The sequence below is a fragment of the Poecilia reticulata genome, chromosome 4 (genome assembly GCF_904066995.2).
Source record: "Poecilia reticulata chromosome 4, P_reticulata-male-v2, whole genome shotgun sequence".
In the NCBI taxonomy this organism is placed as follows: Eukaryota; Metazoa; Chordata; class Actinopteri; order Cyprinodontiformes; family Poeciliidae; genus Poecilia; species Poecilia reticulata.
Genome location: NC_088833.1, coordinates 5,161,994 through 5,185,920, shown reverse-complemented (window position 1 = coordinate 5,185,920; position 23,927 = coordinate 5,161,994). Strand labels below are relative to the sequence as shown.

Sequence of the window (23,927 nt, the reverse complement as noted above, 5' to 3'; positions counted from 1 at the left end):
TGTTTTATATTATTCCTGCCGTGGCAGTGTTAGATTTAAATGAATGGAAATTATATTAATGGATTAAAGAGACCATAGTACATAGTCAAACTCCATAAAAAAATCTGTAGAGGGAGCTAAACATTAGGTTGATGGTAATGAGGCCTTCAAATCTCAAACAAATGGAGTTAATCACTGAAAATAAATCGTTAAAATAACAGTGGAAACATGGGGGTGTGGGGGGAGACTCCACAGTTTTATGTACAATGAGAGTGTTATTGCTGTGATGCCATCGGTAACTGAGAAGGATGTAAATAAAATAAAAATCATTCCTAAATGACTTTTTTTTTAAAAAATATATATATAGAAATAAAAACTCGTTTATTTGTTTTACATTGATACATAATTTATGCTGTTTTATGTTTCAGAAAACACCAGTGTCATTTCCTATCAAAGACAAACCAATGAAAATAATTAATATTATCTAAATTTGCCAGGGCTATGAGCAAAGGGGACCTACCTCTGTACGTGAGAAATAAAACCAAATGTGCTGTACTGCTGCTGTGCAGTAGGTCAGGATGTGGTTAATCAGCACGCATGGTTTTCTCTTTGGGTACATTTTTTGTTATTTGTTTTTCAGGAGCGCACGACTGTCATGAACTGTAGAACACAGAATTTGAAAGCTTATGAAGTTCTGTGCTTTACATTGTAAAGTACATTATCTTGAGAAATGGTAAGTCCCAAGTCTTCTAAAGTTTATATTGGCTTAACTGTTATAATTCACTTACTAATCGTTTGATCAACACAACAAATAAGAATATCTACAAATACATACAATGGAGATCAAGAGTAGCTGGACTCTCCAGCAGTCATTTGTTATGCTCTTGTGTCCTAAAAACATGAGGAAAAAAAAACCTGTACATTTCTCCTCCCATCTTGCCTTTTTGGAGTCAGCTTCCACCACAGATAAAGTCCACTTCCTCTTATAGGCTGAGCTTTTTAGTTCGACCTTTCTGAACTTGTTAAATCCCACCCACGTACAACAACTCAGAACTACATGAAGTAGACACAATAAACACAAACAATGAGATGAGCTCAGGACTGGAAGCCCAACACCTCAGTCAATGATGACTCAGCTTTGCATATGGAAGATATTTGTCTTTAGCTTGTGGATGCATTTTGACTTGTTGCCCGTCTTGCCCTGCAATGCTGAAATTGAGCAGAATTTGTCAAAGCAAGGTAAGTGTACATGTTGAAATGTTCAGGTGAAATTTTAATTATATTTGCTGTACTGACAGCATTTATTTCTCTTGTTGGAAATTCCTATTAATTCATAGATGCATCTATTTTTTTCATTTTAAGTTTGTCAGACTGTGTGTATAATTTTTATTTAATTTAGGTTAAAGTTATATTTCTCAGAACAAGATAACATCTTGCAGAAGACAAAAGGTGAAAAAGAAAAAAAGAAAACGCCTGAAAATGTTTCACTGCAGCAACTGAAAAATGACAACAATGACTTTGGAGAAAAATAAATATTAATTTTCTTTAAGGCTCTTCATGCCTGACGTTTTATTCCCAAAAACATGACAAGTTTTGTGGAGATATTTTTGGTCCTCACCAATTGTCAAGAATACCTGAAAAGTCTAAAATTAAATTTTTAATCTCACACTGGAATTTTTTGAAATTGTTTTATTTTTATTTAGAGAATGTCATGCGTACATAAAATAAAATTGTCCTTATTACCAACATCTTTCTTTTTTCTGATTTTTATCAGTTGCTGTTATTTTCAAACTCTATAATATCACTTACTTACTGCGAAACATTTGCACAATCTGCTAGACTATTCTTAAACAGATTTAACTTAGCCTACAAATATTTCTAAATGTGTCACAGCATCTTGTTAACTTCATGTAAAGATAGGAACCATGTACATCATATATTTATTCTGGGCTGGTGTCTTATTGCACTTTATTAAGCTTTGTAGCAATGTTCTTTCCAGAATGAGGAGCCAGTGGGAACTCAGACTTGTTTTTTGAAGAGTTACTGGAACAATAATTGATAATTTATCAGTTATAAACAAAGCAGTATATATGCTAGAACAATGTGTCTTTGACCAATACACTGACTTTAAAATCGTGTAGAACTCTGTATTAAATGTCACAAGATCCTGCAGTTTTGCAACCTTCAGCAAAAGTGAAGAGATGTTAAAAATAATTATTTTTTTCCTTAAGCCACATACGTTCTGCATAAGCTGGAAACTTTTAAAGCAATATTGTTTTCTGTAAGTGTGAGACAGATTATAAGACCCTTCATCATCCAGAATTTAAAAGTGAAATTTCAGCTGGGAGGGAATTCTACACCAAATGTGTTTCTCCTAAACAAGGTCAACAATTTGTTAATTTTTGTCAAATTACCCAGCTTCTGCCACATTTTTTATGTTAGATGTATCCAACAATTTATCACTCCCAAGTGAGCCAACAGACTTCTATCAAAAATCAGGGCTTGTAAAGGAAATGCAGTTACAGACATTTCATTGCACTTAGCTATATAGTCCTCATTACACCAACAGAGAAATGGAGCAAGCTGGAAGGCATGCTAGTAATAATAATAATAATGATAATGCTGCTTTAGCTGTGAGAGAGCCATGCCACCCTTTTCCTTTCTAATTTGTAAAGTTCCATAGTGAACCCTTCACTTGTTCCTTACCAAATAAACTGGGATATCTGTAATTTCCTGAATTACCAACCCAGCAGCTCAACCAGGAGAACTAGAAACTTTGGGAAAATTTAAACAGTTTACTTGAGAAACAACAAGCCCAGATTAAAAGGGAACTTTTTTCCTTGCCCCATTTGATTGGCACCACCAATAAATAATTTAAAATAAATAACCTAAATCTTTTTTGTATATAAATTTTATTGAATGTAGACATGACCTTCATTTCCACTTTAAACATGGTGTAGTATCTGTGATGCTGTGGGCTCATTTGTTTCCCATTTGTTGCTGCACGGTGTCACAACTACTTTAAAATACAAGCTCATTTTTGCTCTGAATGGAAAATGGCGCTTTCAATGGGATAATGTTTGACCAAATCAACACAGAAATGGTTGAGCAGACCAGAATGTTCAACTCTTGTCATCTCAGTCCCTTGATTGTGTAAAGATGGTCAGATATTTCTTTCTTTACATTCTCCACCTTTGTAAAATGTTATAGACAAAGACTGAGTGTTCCAATATCAGTAAAAGTGGATATTACCAAGTACTGATGACAATGTTCTGATGTTTCAGTGGCTCTCATTCATATATGCATCATATTTATGTGACTTTTTTGTTCTGGACCAGATTTTGTGCTCATACAGGATGAAGAAAATCCAAAGTGTTTCACTCGAAGAAAGACTGATTTCACCTGCTTCTTTGAGACCACAGACATCGGGACATATGATTTTCTCTACATTGCTAATGGGTATGTTTTTAATAGCCTAGTTTTTTTCTGTAACACTTGTAAGTCAGTTTGAACCTCAGGTACACAAATTTGGCCCTCAGGGGCTGCCGTCTGTAGCCAAATAATTCAATTATCTCTGCAGCCTTTCACCAACTTCTGCAAGAGAATGCATGACTTTGAACCTTGAAGACCAGAATTGTCAGCCACTGATATAAACATTCATAATCAAAGTTTTTTAAAAAAAATTTTCTCCTGAATTTTACTTGAATTTTGAAATTAGGTGAACCCACCCCTAATAAAACATGGCAATGTTTCATACAATAGCAATGCCATGTCATTGTTACTGTGTGAAAACAAAATATGTATTAACTGCAGCGTGAGTTCTTAAAAAATTATTTTCACATATTTATTCAGACTGGCTTTTAATTAGTTTTATTTTGTCCTATGTCACATGTAGGTTGTTTTATTTCCACTTAAATTTTATCTTCTTTGTTTTTAATGTTTTGTAAAGCACTTTGTGGTTTCTGACACGTAAAAGGTGCTATAGAAATAAAGTTTACTTACTTATTTTAGAAAAGCATCAGTCTTGAAGCAGTGGATTTTGTGAAATCATATTTTTTTTTAGATATTTTTTTTAAACTGCGTTTTATCTGTGAGACATTGTCAATAAAAATGTTTTTGTTTTTTAATATATCATGCTTCCTGTGTTTATCACTTTGTCACTAAAGGGACCCAAGTAAGAAGTGTAAAACGTCTATCCATGGAACAGAAAACGGAACTTTCCTACATGTCTGTTCATTTCCACGGTTTGATATCTTTTTATACGTTGGGACGGAAGTGAAAGTGGTGGATCAGACCAAAAACATCACTGTGTACAAGCGGACTGTCTATGTGGATGAACTCTGTAAGAAACTTGTTTCAATATTATTCAGTTTTTCTTGTGAAATCATAAACAAACATTAACACTGTTTTTTTTATGGTTGTTTATCTTTTCAGTTTTCAGTGCTGTTTGTGAGGATGTTTGATTCACACTCCTTCTTTTGAGATCCCTTTAAATGTATGAATATAGAGCCCAAATCTATTTTGGAGATATTGGGTCTCATCTCAAGCTGCTAATTCCAATAAATATTTCTATTTGAATTTCATGTCTGTTCTGCATATTAATTTGAGATGTGATGTAAAGCAAACAAGCAAGTTTAGCCTTTTGATCTTAGTCAAAGTTTTGAGAACTTCCAGTAGTATTATGAAAAATAATTTAGATTTTAGCTACATTTTATGTGCAGGTCTTCTGGATCCCCCCTCCATCATCTCTCTACAGCCAGAAGACGCTGTGGGAAAAATGCTTCTTTCTCTTGACAGAAAGTTAAAACACATATGGAAGAAAAGCAAATATAGAATTCACTATTCTTCCGAGACACTTGGGGAGAAAACAGTAGAGGTAATGTATATTTTAAATGCACTTATTTTACGTTTTTTACTTGAATTGAATTTATAAAGCCACCTCACAGATTTTGCCCATGTTTGATTTCTAGTCTTACAAAAATACTTCAAATCATCAAATAAATTTCAATTTCAGGAAAAGACAGCCTGAATAAATACGAAATAAAACAATGAGCAAACAATTATTACATTTATTAAAGAAAAATGGGTAACACTTCATTTGAAGGGGGCTGAATAAGACTGACATGACACTGTCATAAACATGTCATAACACCTGTCATGAACATGAATACGCCTTCATGAATATTTATGACTGTTGTCATAAAGTGTCATTAGGTAAATTATGACACTTTTAATACAAAGTTGACATTATTCAAAATGTCTTTGTTATGACAACTTGACATTAACCAAGAAATCATTACAGTTAAAACTTTACCTTTAATAACATAAAGTTACCTAATTTTTAAAGTGCAATCAGTGATACTTTTATAACATATTTATATCAGTAATGATTTCTTGGTAATAATTTACCGAATGACTCTTTATGACAACAGTCATAAATATTTATGAAGGCTTATTCATGTTCATGACAGGTGTTATGACATGTCATGTCAGTCTTATTCACCCCCTTCAAATAAAGTGTTACTGAAAAATGTAATCCAACCCAAACATAGACCTATGTATATTGTAATTCCTGCCCTTGTTAAATCACGATTGAACTGTGCTTAACCCCATTTTTGGGACATCACATCCTGCCCTGATCATAGCAAAACCAGTAAAATCAAGAAATCATTTAAATAGAACCTGTTTAAAAGTTACTCATCTTGTCATGTAAAGAAACTCAAGATCACATAAGAAACTAAGTCCCTGGCATCCACAGGTACGATAAGAGTTACCAAGGCTATGGGTCTCCAGAAACCCACCGTTAGAGATTTTATCCATAAATGAATAAAACACGGATCAGTGAAGGGTCGGACAAAACAAATTACACCAAAAACGCTCTGATGACTCATCCTGGAGATCACAAAAGAAATCACAACATCTAAAGCAGGAAGGGAAGCTTTTGCCTCAGTTAAGGTCGATGTTCATGATTCAACAATCAGAGAGAGACTCAACACTTTGGTCACTTTAGGTATGCAAAGTTACCTATAAATAAAGGGTGACTGACTGACTGATTAATTGATTGATTAATTGATCCCCAATACATTTGGGAAAATGTGCTGTGAAGTGATGAGGCAAAGAGAAACTTCCTGGAAGCTTTGAATCTATATTTAATGTAAAGCTACATCATCAAAACAAACAGTGATGGGAAAGGGAGAGAGAGAAACTTGAGCCAGATTAAGCCTTTATTGCTAAGACAAGCCATTAAACACCTTGAAATAAAACGCCATAATAGATGAATTTATCATATTTTGGTTAAAACTTTAATGCATTGCCAACTCCTGATATTTCAATTATGGGATTGAAACATGAGGAAGATTCTTTTACTCTCATACCTGAATAAATAACAAATCACCAGTCAAATATTAGAGTCTGTGACCAACGTATGCTAAAAAGTTTAACTATTTTAAAGAAGAAAGGATAAAAAAACGACCCAACATGAACCACTTCCTTCTAATTAATCTATAAGGTAATAGTTCAAGATAAATACTTCAAGTAATCCTTCTTGTTTGCAGGGAAACAACAGCAGCTTTCTGCTCTCACTGGAACCAGGAGAGGAGGTTGAGGTTCAGGCTTCTGTGAAATGTGGAAACAGACCAGACGAACATCCTGGATACTGGAGTGCCTGGTCGAAACCTGTGCGAGCAATAGTTCCCCAAAGTGCAGGTGTGTCTGATCAAAAACAGACTGGCTGGATGCCTGCACATATACATACACATACTTCCTTACAACTGATTCTTATGCTTAAAAAAATAAAAACCTCTCTCTTGTAGATGATATTTCCCTGATATGCTTCACCTCTGACCTGCGACATGTTACCTGTCATTGGAATAGCACCAAATATGGTGCAGAAAATGATTACAAACTCTTCTATAACTCAAGGTACTAATATCCTTATATATCTACAGATCTAGACTCTGTGTGTTCAATCTCTGCAGGGCTCAGCATGTAAATACTGATATTTGTGATAGAAAAAGAGTAAACCTGTGGTGCCCAAAGTCGGTCCTGGAGGACCGGCATCCTGCATGTTTTGGTTCTCTTCCTGGTTTTACACACCTGGATCAAATGTTGGCTCATTAGAGGCCTAAGAAGAACTGTGACATACTGAAAAGGTTGTTACTACCACCAGGCAGAAAACTAAAACATGCAGGATGCCGGACCTCCAGGACTGACTTTGGGCACCACTGGAAAGTATTCATTACTTGTTGTGACAAAGTGCACACAAAAAACAATATAGTACTATGACTTAGATTTATAATTGCAGACAAGACCAAAATAGAGGTTGCCATAAAGAGAAAGACCTCAAATCAACTGATTTGATGGGGTGGTGATGGTGATTTGGTCTTGTTTTGCAGGCAGAGAATCTGCAGAAAGTTATTCAGATGGCAACAAATTTCTCCCTGTATCAAAGTACTCTAGAATAAATTGTGAGGTCACCAGTCCAGTTATTGAACATTGGCCAATATGGGGACATAAACGAGTGGAAACACTTTAAGGCATTGCTGTTAGCGGTGGTTCTTAAAGATATTGAAACTTTTTTTCTTTATAAAAACAAAACAAACAAAAAAATCAACAAAAGCATTTTTAATGTCCTGATGTGTGATATGTCATTGTAAAGTCTTACAAGTGAAATGATTGCATTTACAGTTTCCTATGACTGTAAATGGCATGTGAATATAAAGGGCAACTAGGATGTCTGCAAAAAGGGCTTATAAAGCTTAAATTCTGGACATATTATACAGAGCCTCCAAAGAGATTTTGTCAAAACAATTAGTTGTGATTTTTAGTTTTATTTTGTTTTACTGCAATTTTGATGAGCTACTTTCAAATCCTTACAGACAATCTGCAAACTGGACTGAGTGTCAGGATGATGGGAATCTTTCTGACACGTGTTCTTTTCGTGGAGATGAGTCTGGAGCAATGGAGATCAAGCTCAGCAGCACTGCAGCTCCACTCAAACAATTGTTCTTGAGCAAAAAGATTGAGCTGAAAAATTCCAGTGAGTAATACTGAGTTACACCTTACTAAAGGAAAACTCTAAGATGTACTTTAGAACTTTGTCAAATTCTTCTGGGAAGTTGTGTTCATGAGGTCCGTCCTTGGAGATGTACGAAATGTGACTATTATTTCTATAAATCTATCAAATATGCACATCTCTGGTGTACATGTAAGAGAAACAATCATGGATGAACAACAGTATTTTTATTTCTAGAGGTCATCACAGCACACAAATAAATTTAATGGAACAGCCTATGTTCATCAGAAAAGTACGATTTTTACATAATCTTCCGTGATTCATGTCAACAGTTAAAAGTGGCCCACCAAGTCATCTGAAAGGAAAACTGATTAACAGCAAGTTGCACTTGGAGTGGGAAGCTCCTCTCCCGTCTCTGTCAAACCACATGAAGTATGAGGTCGATGTTCAGATCAATGGAGCTGAAAAGTACACGGTAAGTTGGATCCACCAATAAAAGCTGAGCTGTTCAACAACTTTAAAAAAAACAAGATAGTCACTCTTTCAATGAAAATGACAATGGTGGGCAACATTTTTTCTTCTGATAAGAAGAGTCCCTAAATACTTTTTCTTTCATCTGGAAAGAAGTTAAGAAGTAAAGGAAACTACAAGGACACAAGAAAAAAATACCTAGCATTAGTCAAAGACAAACCTCTCAAATGTTGGTGGTTTTGCTGAATTAATTGTATTTTTTATCTGAATATGGAAACAAAAACTAAAGAAGCAGAAGTTCAGAGCTCATCGTGAAGGTTTTTATTTTGTTTCTAACGGTTCCAACAGGATGTACAGCCTTGTTGTTGTTGGTGGTGGTAATCTGAAAAAGGCCAAAGAATCATGTATTATTTATTGACCTATAGTTTAACCCTGTACTCAACGTTAATGTCAATCTTGTCTTGAAAGTTTCATTATCATACCACAAGATGGCGCCAAAAGAAAGAAATTGTCACCTCAACATGATAAATGTTTTAACATTTTAAATGAATGTAAAATGAAGGTTTCTAAACCTTCATTTTAAAGGTTTGTATTTATGCGGTACTACAAAACCTTAAACAATGTACCAAAAAATAAAAATAAAAATGCATAAACGAATGAGAATGCAAGCATCAAATATAAAGAAAAAATAGTATGGCTAAGTATTTATTTAATTATTTATTTTATTTCTTCCCACAGATGACAAAACCGGGAAACACTAGCATGTGTGTGAGTCTTTCATCAGGGAGCCAGTTCAGTGTAAGAGTTAGAGCTCAGCCTGATGGGTCGATTTATTCAGGATACTGGAGTGACTGGTCAGATGTCCTCTCAGGTACCACAACTGATCATACAGGTAAGTCTGAAATAATAATAATAAAACAAAAATTCAAGTAAAAATAAAAACCTTTTTAATTTGTTTAGTATGAAAATGTTTCACAGTTTCATCAAATACAGCCCAATGCAGCTGTACATCATCTCTCACAACCTAATAAAATGTAGTTTCAATTAAATGTTGCATGTTTTTATTCATGTAGCTGTAGAATGTGACAAAGTGGTTCAGTGTGTTTACCACTTGTCCCATATTCTTATTTCCTATTCATTTACTCTTTCTGTAGTCGGTCATAATGCTTAAATCTAAACATTACTTTGCAACTTTGCTTTACTCTCTGTCCCTGGTTTGTTTGTGGTGGCATTATGTTGCAGTTTCCATATGTATATGTTTTGGTTAAAGTTAACACGTCTTTTGTTTCAAGGTGTATGTATAGTAAATTATAACCTTGCTCAAAAACCTTGACCTTTATGGGATGGGTCAGCCCAGTACTGGCCAATTTATTTCATGAATAAAAACGCAGTTGTAGAAATGCATAATTCTAACTTTAGTTCTACTATTTCTAGACATGAAGCTCCTGTGGTGTCTCTGTGTTTCCATGCCGATCATAACCATCTTCTTCATCACAACCGTTTTACTTTATCGCAGGTACTTTTGTTTTCAACCATTTATTTTGTTGTGAAAGTAATTATAAATGTATTATATGTTCTTTTTAAAACAAATATCAATATTTAGAAATTATAAATTTTCTGAAACGGATCTAGTATTTGAAGAAATTGAAAAGTGGTAGAAAAAAAAACATGATTTTTTTTTTTTTTTCTAAGGAAGCTCAAGCTGCTTTTTTGGCCACCAGTGCCCAACCTTGAAAAAGTTCTGCAGGGCTTCCTGACAGACATCAACCAGCAGAAATGGGTAAAATATTTAGTGGCAGGATTTAAAGTAATCATAAGCAATCATACACGAAAACAACAACAAATAAAAACAAAATGGTAGCAGAAAATAATAGTGTGTACTTTCCCAGAACTTAAGTCATTTCCAGGACTTACCAGCCACCTTTATGAAAATTTCATGAAACAAAGTGGTTGCTTTCCTGCAACTTATAAGTTACTTTGTAAGACATTTCTGATACTTTACTGAATAATTAATGTTTCCAGGAAAAGCAACTAGAAAATCAGAAAAAAACAACTAAATTCTATGTTCTATGAAAGAAGAAGCTCCATTAAATAAAAAAAAATTGCTAGAGCAGCTGTCACTGTGAGACATGTTTTAAATAAAAGTCCACCACTTTGTAAAACTCCTAATTTATTTAACACTTCTCTCATTTTGTTAAAATCCTCAAGAAATAAAACCCAAATTATAGTCTTGTTTTGTCTCCCCACATATTCACCACTACAATTGTTTTTTTATTGTTCATCCTAAAACAAGTAGAAATGTATAATAAATGTTAACATAATTAATCCATTTAAAGCTGAATGACTAAATAAATTCTGAGTTACTCACTGTGAGTTACTTACAGGATCCTCCAGTCACATCGAAGCTGTATTTTGAAGAAACAACCTCCTCTGTAGTGGAGATCATGTCCGATGAGCTTCCAAAACTGGACGAGCCTTCTGAAGAACTCGACTTCCTCTCCTCTGATGGGAGCTTTTCCTTTGAGGAACAGGCAGATGGGAGTTCTGGGAGCGAAACCCTCAGAGACTATGTTACTCTGAACAAAGATCTGTCCATTCTCTGCCTTAAGGAAAACTGTTATGTCTATGAGCAATTTAAAGATGGAAAAGATCCTGAGAAAGGAGATAACCTTTACACAACATGCCGCTGTCTTAAGCCTTGCTCATGCAACAACTATTTTAACCATTCTTACCTACCTTTCTCTCAGTCTACAGATGGCTTGAGTAAAAACATCAATGTTGGAAAGGGTAAAAGTAACCCCTATGCTAACCTTTCCCTCGACTAAACATGCAACACAAGTGTGCCTCCAACTTAAGTTCTCTGTACAGAAGTGATCAATTCACATAGAGCATTAACAGATACTGGTTTCACCAAAGCAGTGTTATCAAGTTTTGAACAAATCACCTTGCTGGTTTGTCCTGTTCAGTAAAATCTACATTTGAAAAAGAATTAAAAACTAGAAAGGTGATGATAAAAATGAAAAGGAAGCTTTATGTTAAAACATTACTACGGATGTATAGAAAAAAGCTTGAAATGTTTATTATAACTGGTGTAACAATAAGTGCTGTTATACATGCTCTTTTTTTATGCAGTTGTTTTTAGAGTATATTGGATTATGCTGAACATATAACAGTTCTTATATTTTTCATGTAACATTAAGTTCAAGTATTAACAACTAACTTTACATTCTGTTGTATGGGACAATATAATATTAATATTTTTTAACTATTTGTCGTTCTGTTTAGTAATCCATTACTTGCCTCAGAGCTTGTATACTTACAATATAAACATATAAATGTTTAAGAATGATGCATTTGAAATTTATTTTTTTTAAATAAAGGCTGTCAGGGTTCTTAGAGAGAAAAAACTTGCAAAGTCTTTGATAAGTATAGACAAATAAAACAGAAGTAATATAATAATAATAATCCAGGTGTTTTAATGTTTTTTTTATTTTTGTATTTTAATTGTATCAGGCTATTTTGGAAAATGCAAAGTTAGACTTTGAACTATTACCTGATACAATGCATCTCTCCTCTTGTGGTTAATGTGTACTGAATATTGTCGCTGTTTTAAATAAAATAAATCGTAAATCTGGAAAAGTATGAAACATTATGCGCATTGCGCAGGGGCCTTGTACTTTGTTCTGTAGTTCTTGTCTAATACCACAAGGTGGCAGCACACATCAACTTGCCGATGTGCGCTGCCACAATGAGGGACTTCGAGGGACCACAAACTGAATGTGGACCAAAAACATAAACTCACATTTTCTCAGGCCTTGAGATCTTGTGAACTTTTTGCATACTCATATGAGATATGAGGATTGAGATGCCATTATTTGTTTTAAAAGAAGTTTCTACTCTAAGGTTAATAAATGACTCACAACACAGATGAAAGCTAATGTTAATTTATTCATAAAAGAAGAGGAAAAGGCTCAAGTATAGATCAGTTCAACAGTTTGAATTAAAACCAAAACACCTGAGATGGAACAATAACACCTTAACAACTAGGAGTGGATATTAACCCTACATGCTTGATGTTTTAACAGCTTTAAATTCTTTTTATCTGAACCCAAATTTAGATAATTTTGCAATTTAGCTGTGTAAGTTCTGAATTACAGTCTAAGTATGGAGGATCATTATACTGCAGCTAAGGCATCAGAAGAAAACTATCCAGTCCAACTACTGTTTGCTATCACACCAGCAGCAGCAGATCAGCAGCGTCTGCCAAGGCGTATGATGTCACAGCCATAAAGTAGCCCAGCGTTGTCCATGAGGCGTTAGGAGAAAGGTGGGAGACAGAATGTGTTCAAAGTGAGACAGGCAACAGAAGAAGAAAATTTAAAAGGGCCAGTGTTTACTCCCCAAGCTGCTTTTCCTCCCGACATGAATTCTTTCCATGTTTCATCACTGCCCACTTGCCCATACACTAATGTCTATGGGGGGAGGTTGAGTCACCTCATGATGTCATTTCCTCAACTTTCACAGACAATCACACCGAGAACCAGAGCTGCCTCAGATGTGATGGACATGCAGGGTTATTATAGAACACGTGTTTGTATTTATCGTGTTGTCATGTTTACAGGCCTCAAACATGAATTGGCCAACAACGGAAATGAAGCTACTTAAGCAGCAACAACATAAGGTAGGCTTCTGCTGGAAGCTCATCACACGGCTGTGGTTAACTGGTTCTGAAAAGTCTGACTGCAATCACATTTGGTCCTGTTGAATTTTGTGCTACAGAGAGTGCTGACAGGATGGCATACATCAGTTTCTGAAGGAAAAACTGCCAAACAAGAATAACAAACATCCAGTGTAATCAAAAACACAGGCAGAACTAATGATGTTGGAGAAAGTGCAGCAACCTCAGAGTCGTTCAGTGGGAGAAAAGTCATTGATTTTCCACAAAGGCACTGGCAGAAGTAGGAAGGAAGGTTGTGTTGGTTTCAATAAAAACATACAGTGCCTTAAAAAGTATTTTCTACATTTTGTCATGTCAAAACCACAAATGTTAATGTATTTACCTTGTATTTTATGTGATATTTTACCACAAAGCGATGCATGGATATCTACCCCAGTCAGCTTTTATTCCAGTATTGCCCTGCCTTAAACTATGGTCATATTCTCCATCATCTCTGAACAGCTCCTGCTGAGAAAAAGCAACTAAACAGTACGACGATGACAACACTTTGTTTCAAAGTGGAAATGGTTTGTTCAACTCAGACAAGAGGTTTTCAAAGGTTGGCATAGGGTTGTATAATCTAACCCTGGAGTAAACGCCTCCGCATTTTATGCCACCACAAAATGATTGTGTTTTTTGGTCTTCGTGATTGTTTGTCTAATACCAGATCTTTAAGGGAACCAGATCTGCATTAATATTGAAATTTAACCCCACAAAGGTGGCACTATTAACTAAGTAGTTGACTTCTAAAGGCGGTTGGTTGCTGCGGTTGCTATTTGGAGGTATCAGACTTCTGTTGTTCTATGACATGAAGTGAAATGCAATATCTGTGGTTGTAACATGATTAAAATGTAAAACAAATAGTTGAATGTGTGTGATTTATTATGCAAGGCACTACATTCATGACCTTTGCATGGTTGGTACAGTATATTTTAGTCTTTTTTTGGCAACAAACATGCTGAAACTGTTGGTGGTTGTGTAGTATTAGATAGCAAACTGGATTTTAACGAGCAATTTGTTTAAGCAAGAGTTATTAAAAGTAAGAGTGCTAATGGATTTTGAATTACAGAAATTTAAACATCAAAACAAGAATGGATAAAAAAAAAAAAAGAAGATTACAATCATCATACCAGAAGACTTTTCAAGCTTTTTGCTACATTGTCATTTTTAAACATATTTATGTATTTTCAGAATTAGATTCAGCACCAAGTGTATGGAAACAGTCAGAATTTTGCTGTGAATGGGTAATAAAAGTGAAACTATGGTTTAGGTGACAGTTCTAGTTGAACTGGTTTCTTTGATGTTGGTCCAGAATACATTTCTTCAAAAATGTAAGTTTACTCACACTATGTAGGCACAAGATCACACAAAAGGTAAATCACAGTCAAAATGGTGCATGTAAACAATATAGCCTAACTCTATACACATCTTCTTTTAGATCTGCAGAACAATGTTAATATTTCAGCTTACAATGACAAAATAGGAATCTATTGAATCTGTTAATTTCATTGAGGTTTTCTGTGAGGGTCATAAACACTGAATGGTATTCACAGATTAGTCAAGACATAAGCTATGAATCTTCATAAGGTTCAAGGATGTAAATCAACATGGCACATACATTCCTCCCTCTACTGATTTTAAACAATATCTAACATTAGCAGAGACAGCTGTTTTGGTCCTGTTCTTCACTTTTAACATATTGAACAGTGTCGGTTTTAAATTTTAGGGCAAAATAGCTCGATTATCAATCCTGATTTCTTTAAAAAGATGTTGGTAACCTGATGCTTTATGTTTGTCATCTAAACTACTCTCACATTTTAACTCATCTTATTGTAATTTCAGTGTACTGGAGAGATGACCTGATGGTTCCCTTTAGATTTTATGCAATAAAAATCACTGAAAGTGCTCATCTCTCCTCTATCTTGCTCTTTTTGTTCAGCTTTCTGCAGTGCTTGATTACCATGCACTGAAAGATCACTTTTCAACATGCTCAGATGTTTGGATTCTTGCTGATGAGCACAGAGCAGCATGTGAGAGCTCCATCCACTTTAACTTTCTCCATGTTGGACACAGGAATCAGCATGTGGTCTTTCAGCTTTTCAAACACCTGCAAGACACAAAGACAAGAGTATCAGCACAGATATTCAATTTTATTTTTGTGTTTACAAGATTTTTTAGAAAATTAATGCCACATTCAGTCTAGTTCAACAAATGTCTTATGAATTTGACTCTGTTCATTACTTTTCTGACCTAATTCTTTAAAAGTGGGATTTCAGTCAGTGGCTCAGCTGCATTAAAAAAAGGTGTCTGGATGATCCAAGTTAGGAGAAATAATTAGAAGATCTCGCCAGATAATCAGGTTGACAGGAACTCAGAGAGAATCAAGCTATAAAGCAGAGTTTTACAACCCCATCCTGAAATCTTGTACATTTGTCTCATTTCAGAAACACTAAATGACTTAATAAATGCAAATATAAAATTTGAATTCTGCAAAACTTCTAGCCGTAACAAGCTTGCAAGACATGACAGCTATTGCCACAGGCAGTCGTGATGATTCAAGTGTTGCGTTACCAAGGTCAATTTTTACATGACCACATTTCTAGTAGAAAGTACACTCCAAGTTCTCTTCAGGTACTCTGGGTTGCTCACACAGTCCAAACATTTGCATCTTAGATTTATTTGTTTCTCTAAATTGCCCTTAGGACTGTTTGACCCGTGATGATCTGAAAACCTGTTCACGGTGTACCCCAATTTTTTTTCACTCACCACTGAAGTTGGGCACCAGCGTCCCCTTGATCTTGGGTAAATAAAGTAAATAAAAACAAGCTAAAGTGTTAAATGAGCAGTGCAGACAGTGCGCTGCCATCTGGTGGCCAAGTTGCAGACCGCAACAATGTGCCAACTATTTTCACAGGTAAGATGATAAATGGCCTGAATTTGCATAGCACTTTATCAAGTCAGATGATTTCAAAGCAGTTCACCCATTCATACACACATTCACACAATGATAAGGAAAGCTACATGGTAGCCACAGCTGTTCTGGGGCAGACTGATACAACTGGGCTCACTGGCCACAGCCAGCAGGCAAAGCAAGTAAAGCATCACAACCACGAGGCTGGTTTGAACCAGCAACCCACCGATTACAGAACAAATCCCAATCACCTGAGATGCTAGTCGGGCTATCTGTAGTTTAGATGAAAACAGGACAGAGAAAAAAGAAACCAAAAAGTGACTTATTTTTGTTTGCAATATTCCACAAATTAAAAATAATGTACATCATACTGATGAGGAACCCAGGGGTAAATGTGCAAAATACCCAAAATGTCTTCTCTGGACATTTAGCGCTATTCATATGAAAGGTAAATTTTGCCAGTATTAACAAACTAAGGGTTTTCTCATTGTAGCTTCTGCTTTTTTTATGTAAATAAACTAAATCCTGCTTCCACCAGTCATTTCTAGCATTAACCGGTATGAACTTTACAAACCAAATAAAATTATTTGTGCACAGACAAGTGATTGTTAAATTGCTTTTCGTGGCATAGATCCAAAGGGAGAAAGACAAAATATTAAGCAAGAGAACAGCTCTAAACATTTTCTCGTCTCTAAGCAAATTCTCCAAACAAAAAAAAAAAAAAAGAAAAGAAAATGGAGTGAGAACTATTACAGCGTTCTCAAAAGACCCTTGTAAAGTAATGTGTCACACTGTGGCCGTTTTCCAAAAGAAAACCACTGTTTTCCTACTGCACTTCCAAACCAGGACATTTTTCTCTTTAAACTCTTGCTTCAACCCTGCAGTGATATCAAGTGAGGCCTTAAAGCACAACCAGGGGGACTAACTAAACACACTTATAAGGAGTGATGCAACATGGCGAACAAAGCTTCTGTTGATGCAGATGATTTCTTTAACGTCACTACAATGACTGCTTAGAATGTTGTGTAATGCAGCAACATCATCCAGATCTCAGTGCAACTGAAACTGTGACACTCCCCTTTCACAAACAGTATTGGAGTGTTCGAAACTACGGTGTTAATGCGTGTCCCTACATAGTTTTCACATTATTCCTTTTTCGTGCGTTGTCTAAATTACTACACTGTGGAAATCATCTGCCTGTGCTCATTTGTCCCCAATTGCCGTTTGTTGAAAATAAATGTCTACATGGCAACGGGAATGTGATGACGAACTTAGCTGCAATGCTTAAAATGTTCAGCAGTATTAGCTGTCCATTGAAATTTGCAAACATTTCCATCCTTCTGTACTTCCTGATTTTTTTTTAATACCGACACCCATAAAAAGTAATTTATGTTTATTTATACATACATGTACCTATCAATATATTGTACTTTGCTTAACCTCTCCATACTTAAACTATCCAGCTCATCAACAGGATCCCAACACCCAAGGTGTTCCAAATCCACAAGGTCTCAGCGAGTTCTGTCCAAGAGTCTGCTCTCACAGGCAGGTGCCCAGGAAATCTCTAATGGGAGGCATCTTGATTGGATGCCCAAACAACCTCAAATTACTCATTACAGAGGACCAGTGGTTCCACTTCAAGCTTCCACTGGATGATTTGAGTTCCTCTCCCTCTCACACTAAGGCCCACCCAACCTATGGAGGAAACATTTCAGCCCCTTATATCCGAAATCTTGTTCTTTCAGTTTTTTATTGTTAAACGGTCATAATAAACCACAAGATTTGCCTATTTGGCTCTGCTCATTCTTTACCTCAACAGACCAAGCCCAAGCCCTTAAGACTGTTAATAAGGCCCAAGACAGTCTATCCATCTCCCTTTACATTCTTGTTAACAAGACTCCAAGATACCACAACTCCTCCTCCCCTACCAAGCTGTAGGGCAAAAGAGCTGACTCTTATCTCAATCATATAGTTCCCTGAGGATAAAGGTTTGAAAATGGCATCAAAATCAAATCATCGGCAAAAAGACAGACCCTGAGATTCCAAATCAGACCCCAATTTCCTCACAATTTAAGATTTTATCCATGAGCACCAGAAACAGGGCCAATGACAAGGGTAAGCCAGGAGGGTGTCCAAACTGCATTGGGAACAGACTTCACTTTTTATCCAAAACACAGAGGCAGCTCTTAATTTGGCTATTCAAGGACCGAACAGCTTAAGAGCACCCTTCACACCTAATGCTCCAACACAGCACTCGCCAATTCTCCAACACAACACCCATACAAAATACTCCAAGAGACATAGTTGCATGCACTCTCCATGCATTAGACAGCCAAACTGAAAAGTCTATATTTGAAAGTGGCATTTGCTTTTATCTTGCCATTTTGATTTTCTTGTGCACAAAAGTAGACATTTAAGTGACAGGTTTTTAATTTTCTTAGTTCCATTTTCAGTCAAGAAAAAAACTTGGAGGATAACTTTACTGCCACCAAAACATCTTAACCTTAGGTTATCAAATAAAAGGTTTCTCAGGAAAGGCATAGCTTTTAGAAGCACATTCACATTAATGACTTCCTTTTGTTTATAGAATCTCTTCGCCCTCATATTCCCTCTTTCTTAAATCATACCACGCCTATTTCTTATTACAGCAGTAAGGACTTATGTTTTGGGTCAGGTTGACATAGTCCTAAACAGTAGGATCATAAGTTACTGGGGCTTTCGTATGCTTCATTTATTTAACTCCGGACTTCCAAGACATAGCTAACCTTTTTCATGTGCCAGATCTTCTGCCTGTCATACCCCACCAGTCTTCTCATGACCCCCTGGTTTTGTTTGTGTGGAAGTCTTAGGTAACTTCACGAGCAGCTAAAAATAGAGCGGAGGTCAGGACAGACAGTGTTTGGAGGCAGATGTCTTGCAGAGTGCCTCGGTGATTATGTAGACAAATCTACATCTCACAGGAAGAGCAAGCAAAAATTTCCTCTGGGAAACATGTACCAACTCCAGACCCACTGCGCAAAACATGACAGTCTGCTCTGATTAAGCAGCTCCTGCTGTTTTACAGCGTCTGGTGTTATTAATATATTTCCCTAAGTTACAAAATCTTACATATGTGCAAATATGGAGCAGAAATTAGACTTTAATACTTTTGGGTATGCTTGAAAAACATAGATGGAACTGTATCACAAATCAGCAATGGTGCCTTGTGTATTTATTTTAATCCTTGAGCTTATAGTAATACATTGTAAAGCACAAATGCAAATGTTTGGGGATTTTATGTGATAGATCAACTCAACTTGGAGTAATGTGAGAAAAAAAAATGATACATGGTTTTCAGAAATGATTAGAAATAAAAATGCATGGTGTGTCATTGTGTTCAGTCTCAAATTTGCGACAAACTCTCCCACCTGCAGCTCCTTCAGAGTCTCTATGAGCCTCTTACCTGCTTTTCTGAATAGTACATTGCATTGAGGTGGTGTATAACATGTTCGAAGCTTGGGATGTTGTTATATACCGTAACCTTCCCTTGTGACTCTCCACAACTTCACCCCTGACCTTGTATGATTCTCACAGATGTTCCCTTTCTGACCCTCAGTAATGTGCTAATTTGTGTTGGTCTACCAATATAATCGCAGTAAAATGTATTGGAGTTTGAGGCTGATGGCAAAAAGGTTCTGGAGGAATATTTGTGCAAGGCACTGTACATTCTTCACAAACCTATCCAAATAGACTGTTAAAAGGTACTCCCAAAGCAAGCAGCATTATATACACAAATAGATTTTATCATGCTCAAGCTAAATTCCATCAGCCATTCTTCCTGGCAGAAAACAGAGACTTCTTTGCGGATTTAGGTCCAAAGACACATCATTTTGTGAATTCCTCCTTCTAAAAATAGCTGGCAAGGTTTGGGCCTTTAACCACAGAGTACATTTTGAGGTTTGAACACTGTCTCTGCAGACTGTGTGTTGCCAGGTTTAATCTTGTGAGAACCATTATGACTTGTTGTGATTTGGAGTCACCCCAAAGAATCAAAATAACACAGCTACTGCTCAGTCTTCCCTGACCCAGCAGACAAATGGAGAAAATAACACATAATTCATGTCAAGCAGCCACATGGAATATACGTGTCATGGGTCAGAGACACGATTTTCCTTAAATCTAAGCTGTTTGAGACTTTAATGCTACTGTACTGTATATTTGTGGGAAACATTTATCCGTGTACGTTTCTAGACTAGTGACTGTGCAAACATATTTTCTTAAGGTTTAAACAAAGGGTGATTCAATAAAATAAAACAATTTTAAAGATTTTTAAAATATTTTTTGTTTTTTCTTCTTTTTTTGATGGCATTCCTTTGGTAATTGGTAAGTTTGGTAGAAATGGTGGTTCTTGTGAAGAAGAGACTCAAAAATCACAAGGACTAAATGGTTGGGTAACAAAATCAATTTGGTTCATTTAAGAACAAATGGATGGATGGATGGATGGATGGATGGATGGATGGATGGATGGATGGATGGATGGATGGATGGATGGATGGATGGATGGATGGATAATAAAACCACTTGAAAATGGTCAGTGTTTATACATTTTTACACAATCGGACTGTGGAGACATTTGAGAATAGAAGTTTAAATTTAAAATTTGGAATTGTACCATTCAATAAAGTCTGATCATTTTGGGGGTTAAATTTTTTTTGATGTGGCATTTTCTTAAAGGTATCAAGAAAAATATTTTCTCACAATGTACTCTTCTAACAGTTTATCATCGTTTGGGTGGTGCCTGTCTGAAACAACAAACAACATTTAATTATTTTTCAGCTTAGAGTAGTCAAGTTAAGGTTTAGTTTAAATATTTAGGATTTCAAACCAGAAATGACACAGTTCAAAGACCTTTAAAATGGAGTAAAAATAATTTTAAAAAGGAGCTGGGCTGCAAAAAAGCAATAAAAAACTTGCCAAGGGAGCGACTGAGAAGACTACTGCTCCCTGCAGAGCCGTTTTTCCTAAAAGTGCCACTCCTTTGGGGCTCCTCGGGGCTCACCCATAATGATGACCATCTCAAATGTATACGGATGGATAGGACAGGCATGATAAAAACCTGCACCTCTCAACTAAGATGTAAAGTTTTGGAGATTTTCAGTGTAATCGCTATAACTAAACTCTTTTGTGTATAAAATTATGTTTGATTCATTCTCACTGAAAACATCCATTTGGACCCGCCTCAATGAACGACTCAAGTTTTGATGGAGAAGATAAAACACTTTGGTGTTCCTTGGTTTTAGACTTGTCCGAACCTGGTCCACAACAGTCCAGTTTATTGAAAATTGCAGCTTCTTGTGTTTAAAAAAGCCCACTGTGGTCAGAGGAAAATAACTATGTAGCTCATGTAGGGGTTCTCTCTCTCTCTCTCTCTCTCTCTCTCTCTCTCTCTCTCTCTCTCTCTCTCTCTCTCTCTCTCTCTCTCTCTCTCTCTCTCTCTCTCTCTCTCTCTCTCTCTCTCTCTCTCTCTCTCTCTCTCTCTCTCTCTCTCTCTCTCTCTCTCTCTCTCTCTCTCTCGCCAATTGTTTTTTTCAGAGGTCTGGGGAGGATGAAGTGTAACATAGACAGCCTCTCCTTAAATCTAAGCCGCCAAACCAATCTGGCTGTCCTGATGGTGGTCCTTCCTACCGCGGCTGTTACCTTTAGCATCCTTGATGACAGTGTAATTGTGCATTTGAGAGAAAGTAAGTATGGGATTTGAGATGAATATTACCTTCACACTCTCTGGAAACTCCTCCGCTGTGCAGTGAAGAAGCACGTGTCCTTTGTTGGGAAGATTCATGTAGACACAGTTGGCAGCAAGGTCATCTGGCACCGTCAGCTTGTCATAGCGATGGTCGCTCATTTGCTGCATAATCTGATCAGGAAACATACATTTTGATGTAAAGATGAGAGTGCACACAGTGGATAGAAACACAGACACAAAACAGACTTCCACTCAGATTCCTTGACTCAGAATCGAGCCCACAATCCCAAAAGCAGCTCAGCATCCTTTGACTCGCCAAACTGCTGTGGGTGACTGAGGGGGGCTTAATGGAGAACACAGGAGCAGACAGACATTCCTTCTCACCAGATGTCATGTTTTTTATGTAATCAGAAGGAGCTTAAGGTGGGATGAGAGGCTAAGAAGTGGAGGCTAGGAAAAGAAGATGGTCATATTGCTGAGTAAAAGTCAGAGTGTTGAGGATGTTATGACTAGAAGTAAAGCAGGGTTATGAGCAGAACATCTGTGGATGAATATCTCTTTTCTTCAGAAGATTTTTTTTTCTTTGTCCATCTCTGTGCACCTTGGAAGCACGTGACGTTGCAACAGAAACATTTGGATCTCTACAAACATGTGGGGGCCATTCTCGCTACTGATTTGCATTTTGAACAGCAGCACATGACATTTTAGCAGCATGCACTAGCCTGCCTTCTCATATTTTGACTGTGATTTTTGGGAATTCTTCGAACTCAGCCAAGTGTTTTTGAAAGGAGCGATAGATTTTTTTCAGATGAAAATTTTCAAGCACAAAGTTTCATTTGGTCAAGTTTCAATTTCATTTTCCACTGTTCAGGTTTATACTACCAATGCAAAACATGTGTGTGTTTCCTCTTATAAGGGGGATTAAAATCACAGCACTAAACCTTGATTCCACCAAACATCCCATTATATGCCAAACAGCATAACCTCATTAATCATTGCGACTTTTTTCTTAATTTTACACTCAAATAATTCAGAAGTTGACTGAATTTCAGGCAAAAATTATTAAATAAAATCTTGGGCATGAAGTTCAATATAGTCATCCTAGCTGCAAATTGAAGTCCAAGTCTCATGCAAATAAACATTGACTCTTGCCTGGACACTGGCTTAGATCCAGTTAATACAGCGAGTGGTTACCGGGGCAGCACAAAGTGCCCAGTCAAAGGTGGTAAATCTAAATATTTACAGGAAAGTAATTAAATCCCTTCTGGGCAAAGAACTGGCAAGCAGATAACAAGGAGTCTCACAATTTACTGGATCTGATGCCCTCCACTGTGATAATCAGCATAATCTGCATTTTGAACCCGGGTATGAATATTTATAATACTTCCCATGGTGCCTTTAAAAGTTTTACAACTCTCCTTTTCACTAAGCAACAGCAACACATGAAGTAAATTTTGCTTACGGCTCCAACAAAATCCCGCGGACAAATGCCAGACTTTTCTTGCTGAAGAACACAGCAAGTATTTACTGTAGTATTTACCTTCTGGTAAATACTACAGTTACATGGAGCTGTGGTGAAACAATAGTTAAATTTTTCTAATCTTTGTACACTAAAGTACCTACTTTTGCAGATTAACATCTTGGCCTTATAAAACAGTAAAAAGAAATGAAATATATTGTTTCCAGAAAATACAGAGGAGAACAAAAAAAACCTAGTCATGTTGACAAAATATGGAAGAATTACTCAATTTGGCTCAATCTGACCTTTAGTGTGTGGTCAACTCATCATCTATGAAACTGAAGCATGTTAGCATCCTTGAGGCAGAGATCAGATGCTGACCAGTGGGAAGAGATGACCTCATAAATCAAGCAGGGCTATGTGAAGTGGTGACTGATGATGTCAAACCTGTCGGCAGTCTGCTGCAGGGCGTGGTTAGTGTGTGTGTGTGTGATTACAGGGAGTGGGAGCTGAGGCCTGTGACAGGGGCTGTATTTTAGGATGATGACTTTCTGGGTGAAGTTGGGAATTGACGGCCACAAATGGATGACGAAATCGGTCCAATCAGAGTGTACTCCCATTCCTATGAGAGCTAAACAGATCTGAGTCCTGTTG

The 23,927-nt window shown here is 36.5% G+C and overlaps 2 protein-coding genes across 4 annotated transcripts in view; one reads left to right on the top strand and one right to left on the bottom strand.

Moving 5' to 3' along the window:
- Positions 1 to 1,021: 1,021 nt before the first annotated feature.
- Positions 1,022 to 11,929, top strand: mpl (MPL proto-oncogene, thrombopoietin receptor). Its single transcript, XM_008406197.3, has 12 exons — positions 1,022 to 1,218; positions 3,318 to 3,438; positions 4,146 to 4,321; positions 4,701 to 4,855; positions 6,534 to 6,684; positions 6,792 to 6,900; positions 7,857 to 8,017; positions 8,326 to 8,468; positions 9,203 to 9,356; positions 9,899 to 9,980; positions 10,157 to 10,244; positions 10,849 to 11,929. The coding sequence occupies exons 1-12, from the start codon at positions 1,104 to 1,106 to the stop codon at positions 11,287 to 11,289; spliced, it is 1,896 nt and encodes a 631-aa protein (XP_008404419.2). The 5' UTR covers positions 1,022 to 1,103; the 3' UTR covers positions 11,290 to 11,929.
- A 463-nt stretch (positions 11,930 to 12,392) lies between these two features.
- The window catches only part of LOC103463073 (N(G),N(G)-dimethylarginine dimethylaminohydrolase 1), a 118,669-nt gene continuing 107,134 nt past the window's right edge, over positions 12,393 to 23,927 (bottom strand). For all 3 annotated transcript variants that reach the window (XM_081606049.1, XM_081606050.1, XM_081606051.1), the window contains 2 exons: positions 21,842 to 21,985; positions 12,393 to 15,288 (listed from right to left, as the gene is read on the bottom strand). In XM_081606049.1, coding sequence (XP_081462175.1) covers positions 15,172 to 15,288; positions 21,842 to 21,985 — 261 coding nt within the window. In that variant the 3' untranslated portion in view covers positions 12,393 to 15,171. The remainder of the gene's footprint in view (positions 15,289 to 21,841; positions 21,986 to 23,927) is intronic.

Bases quoted from the DNA above. Each gene is read 5' to 3' on its own strand.
- mpl (XM_008406197.3), top strand. From the start codon at position 1,104: ATGATGACTCAGCTTTGCATATGGAAGATATTTGTCTTTAGCTTGTGG. The intron at 4,322-4,700 runs GTAAGAAACTTG...TTTTATGTGCAG, and splicing joins TGTCTATGTGGATGAACTCT to GTCTTCTGGATCCCCCCTCC. The intron at 8,469-9,202 runs GTAAGTTGGATC...TTCTTCCCACAG, and splicing joins ATGGAGCTGAAAAGTACACG to ATGACAAAACCGGGAAACAC.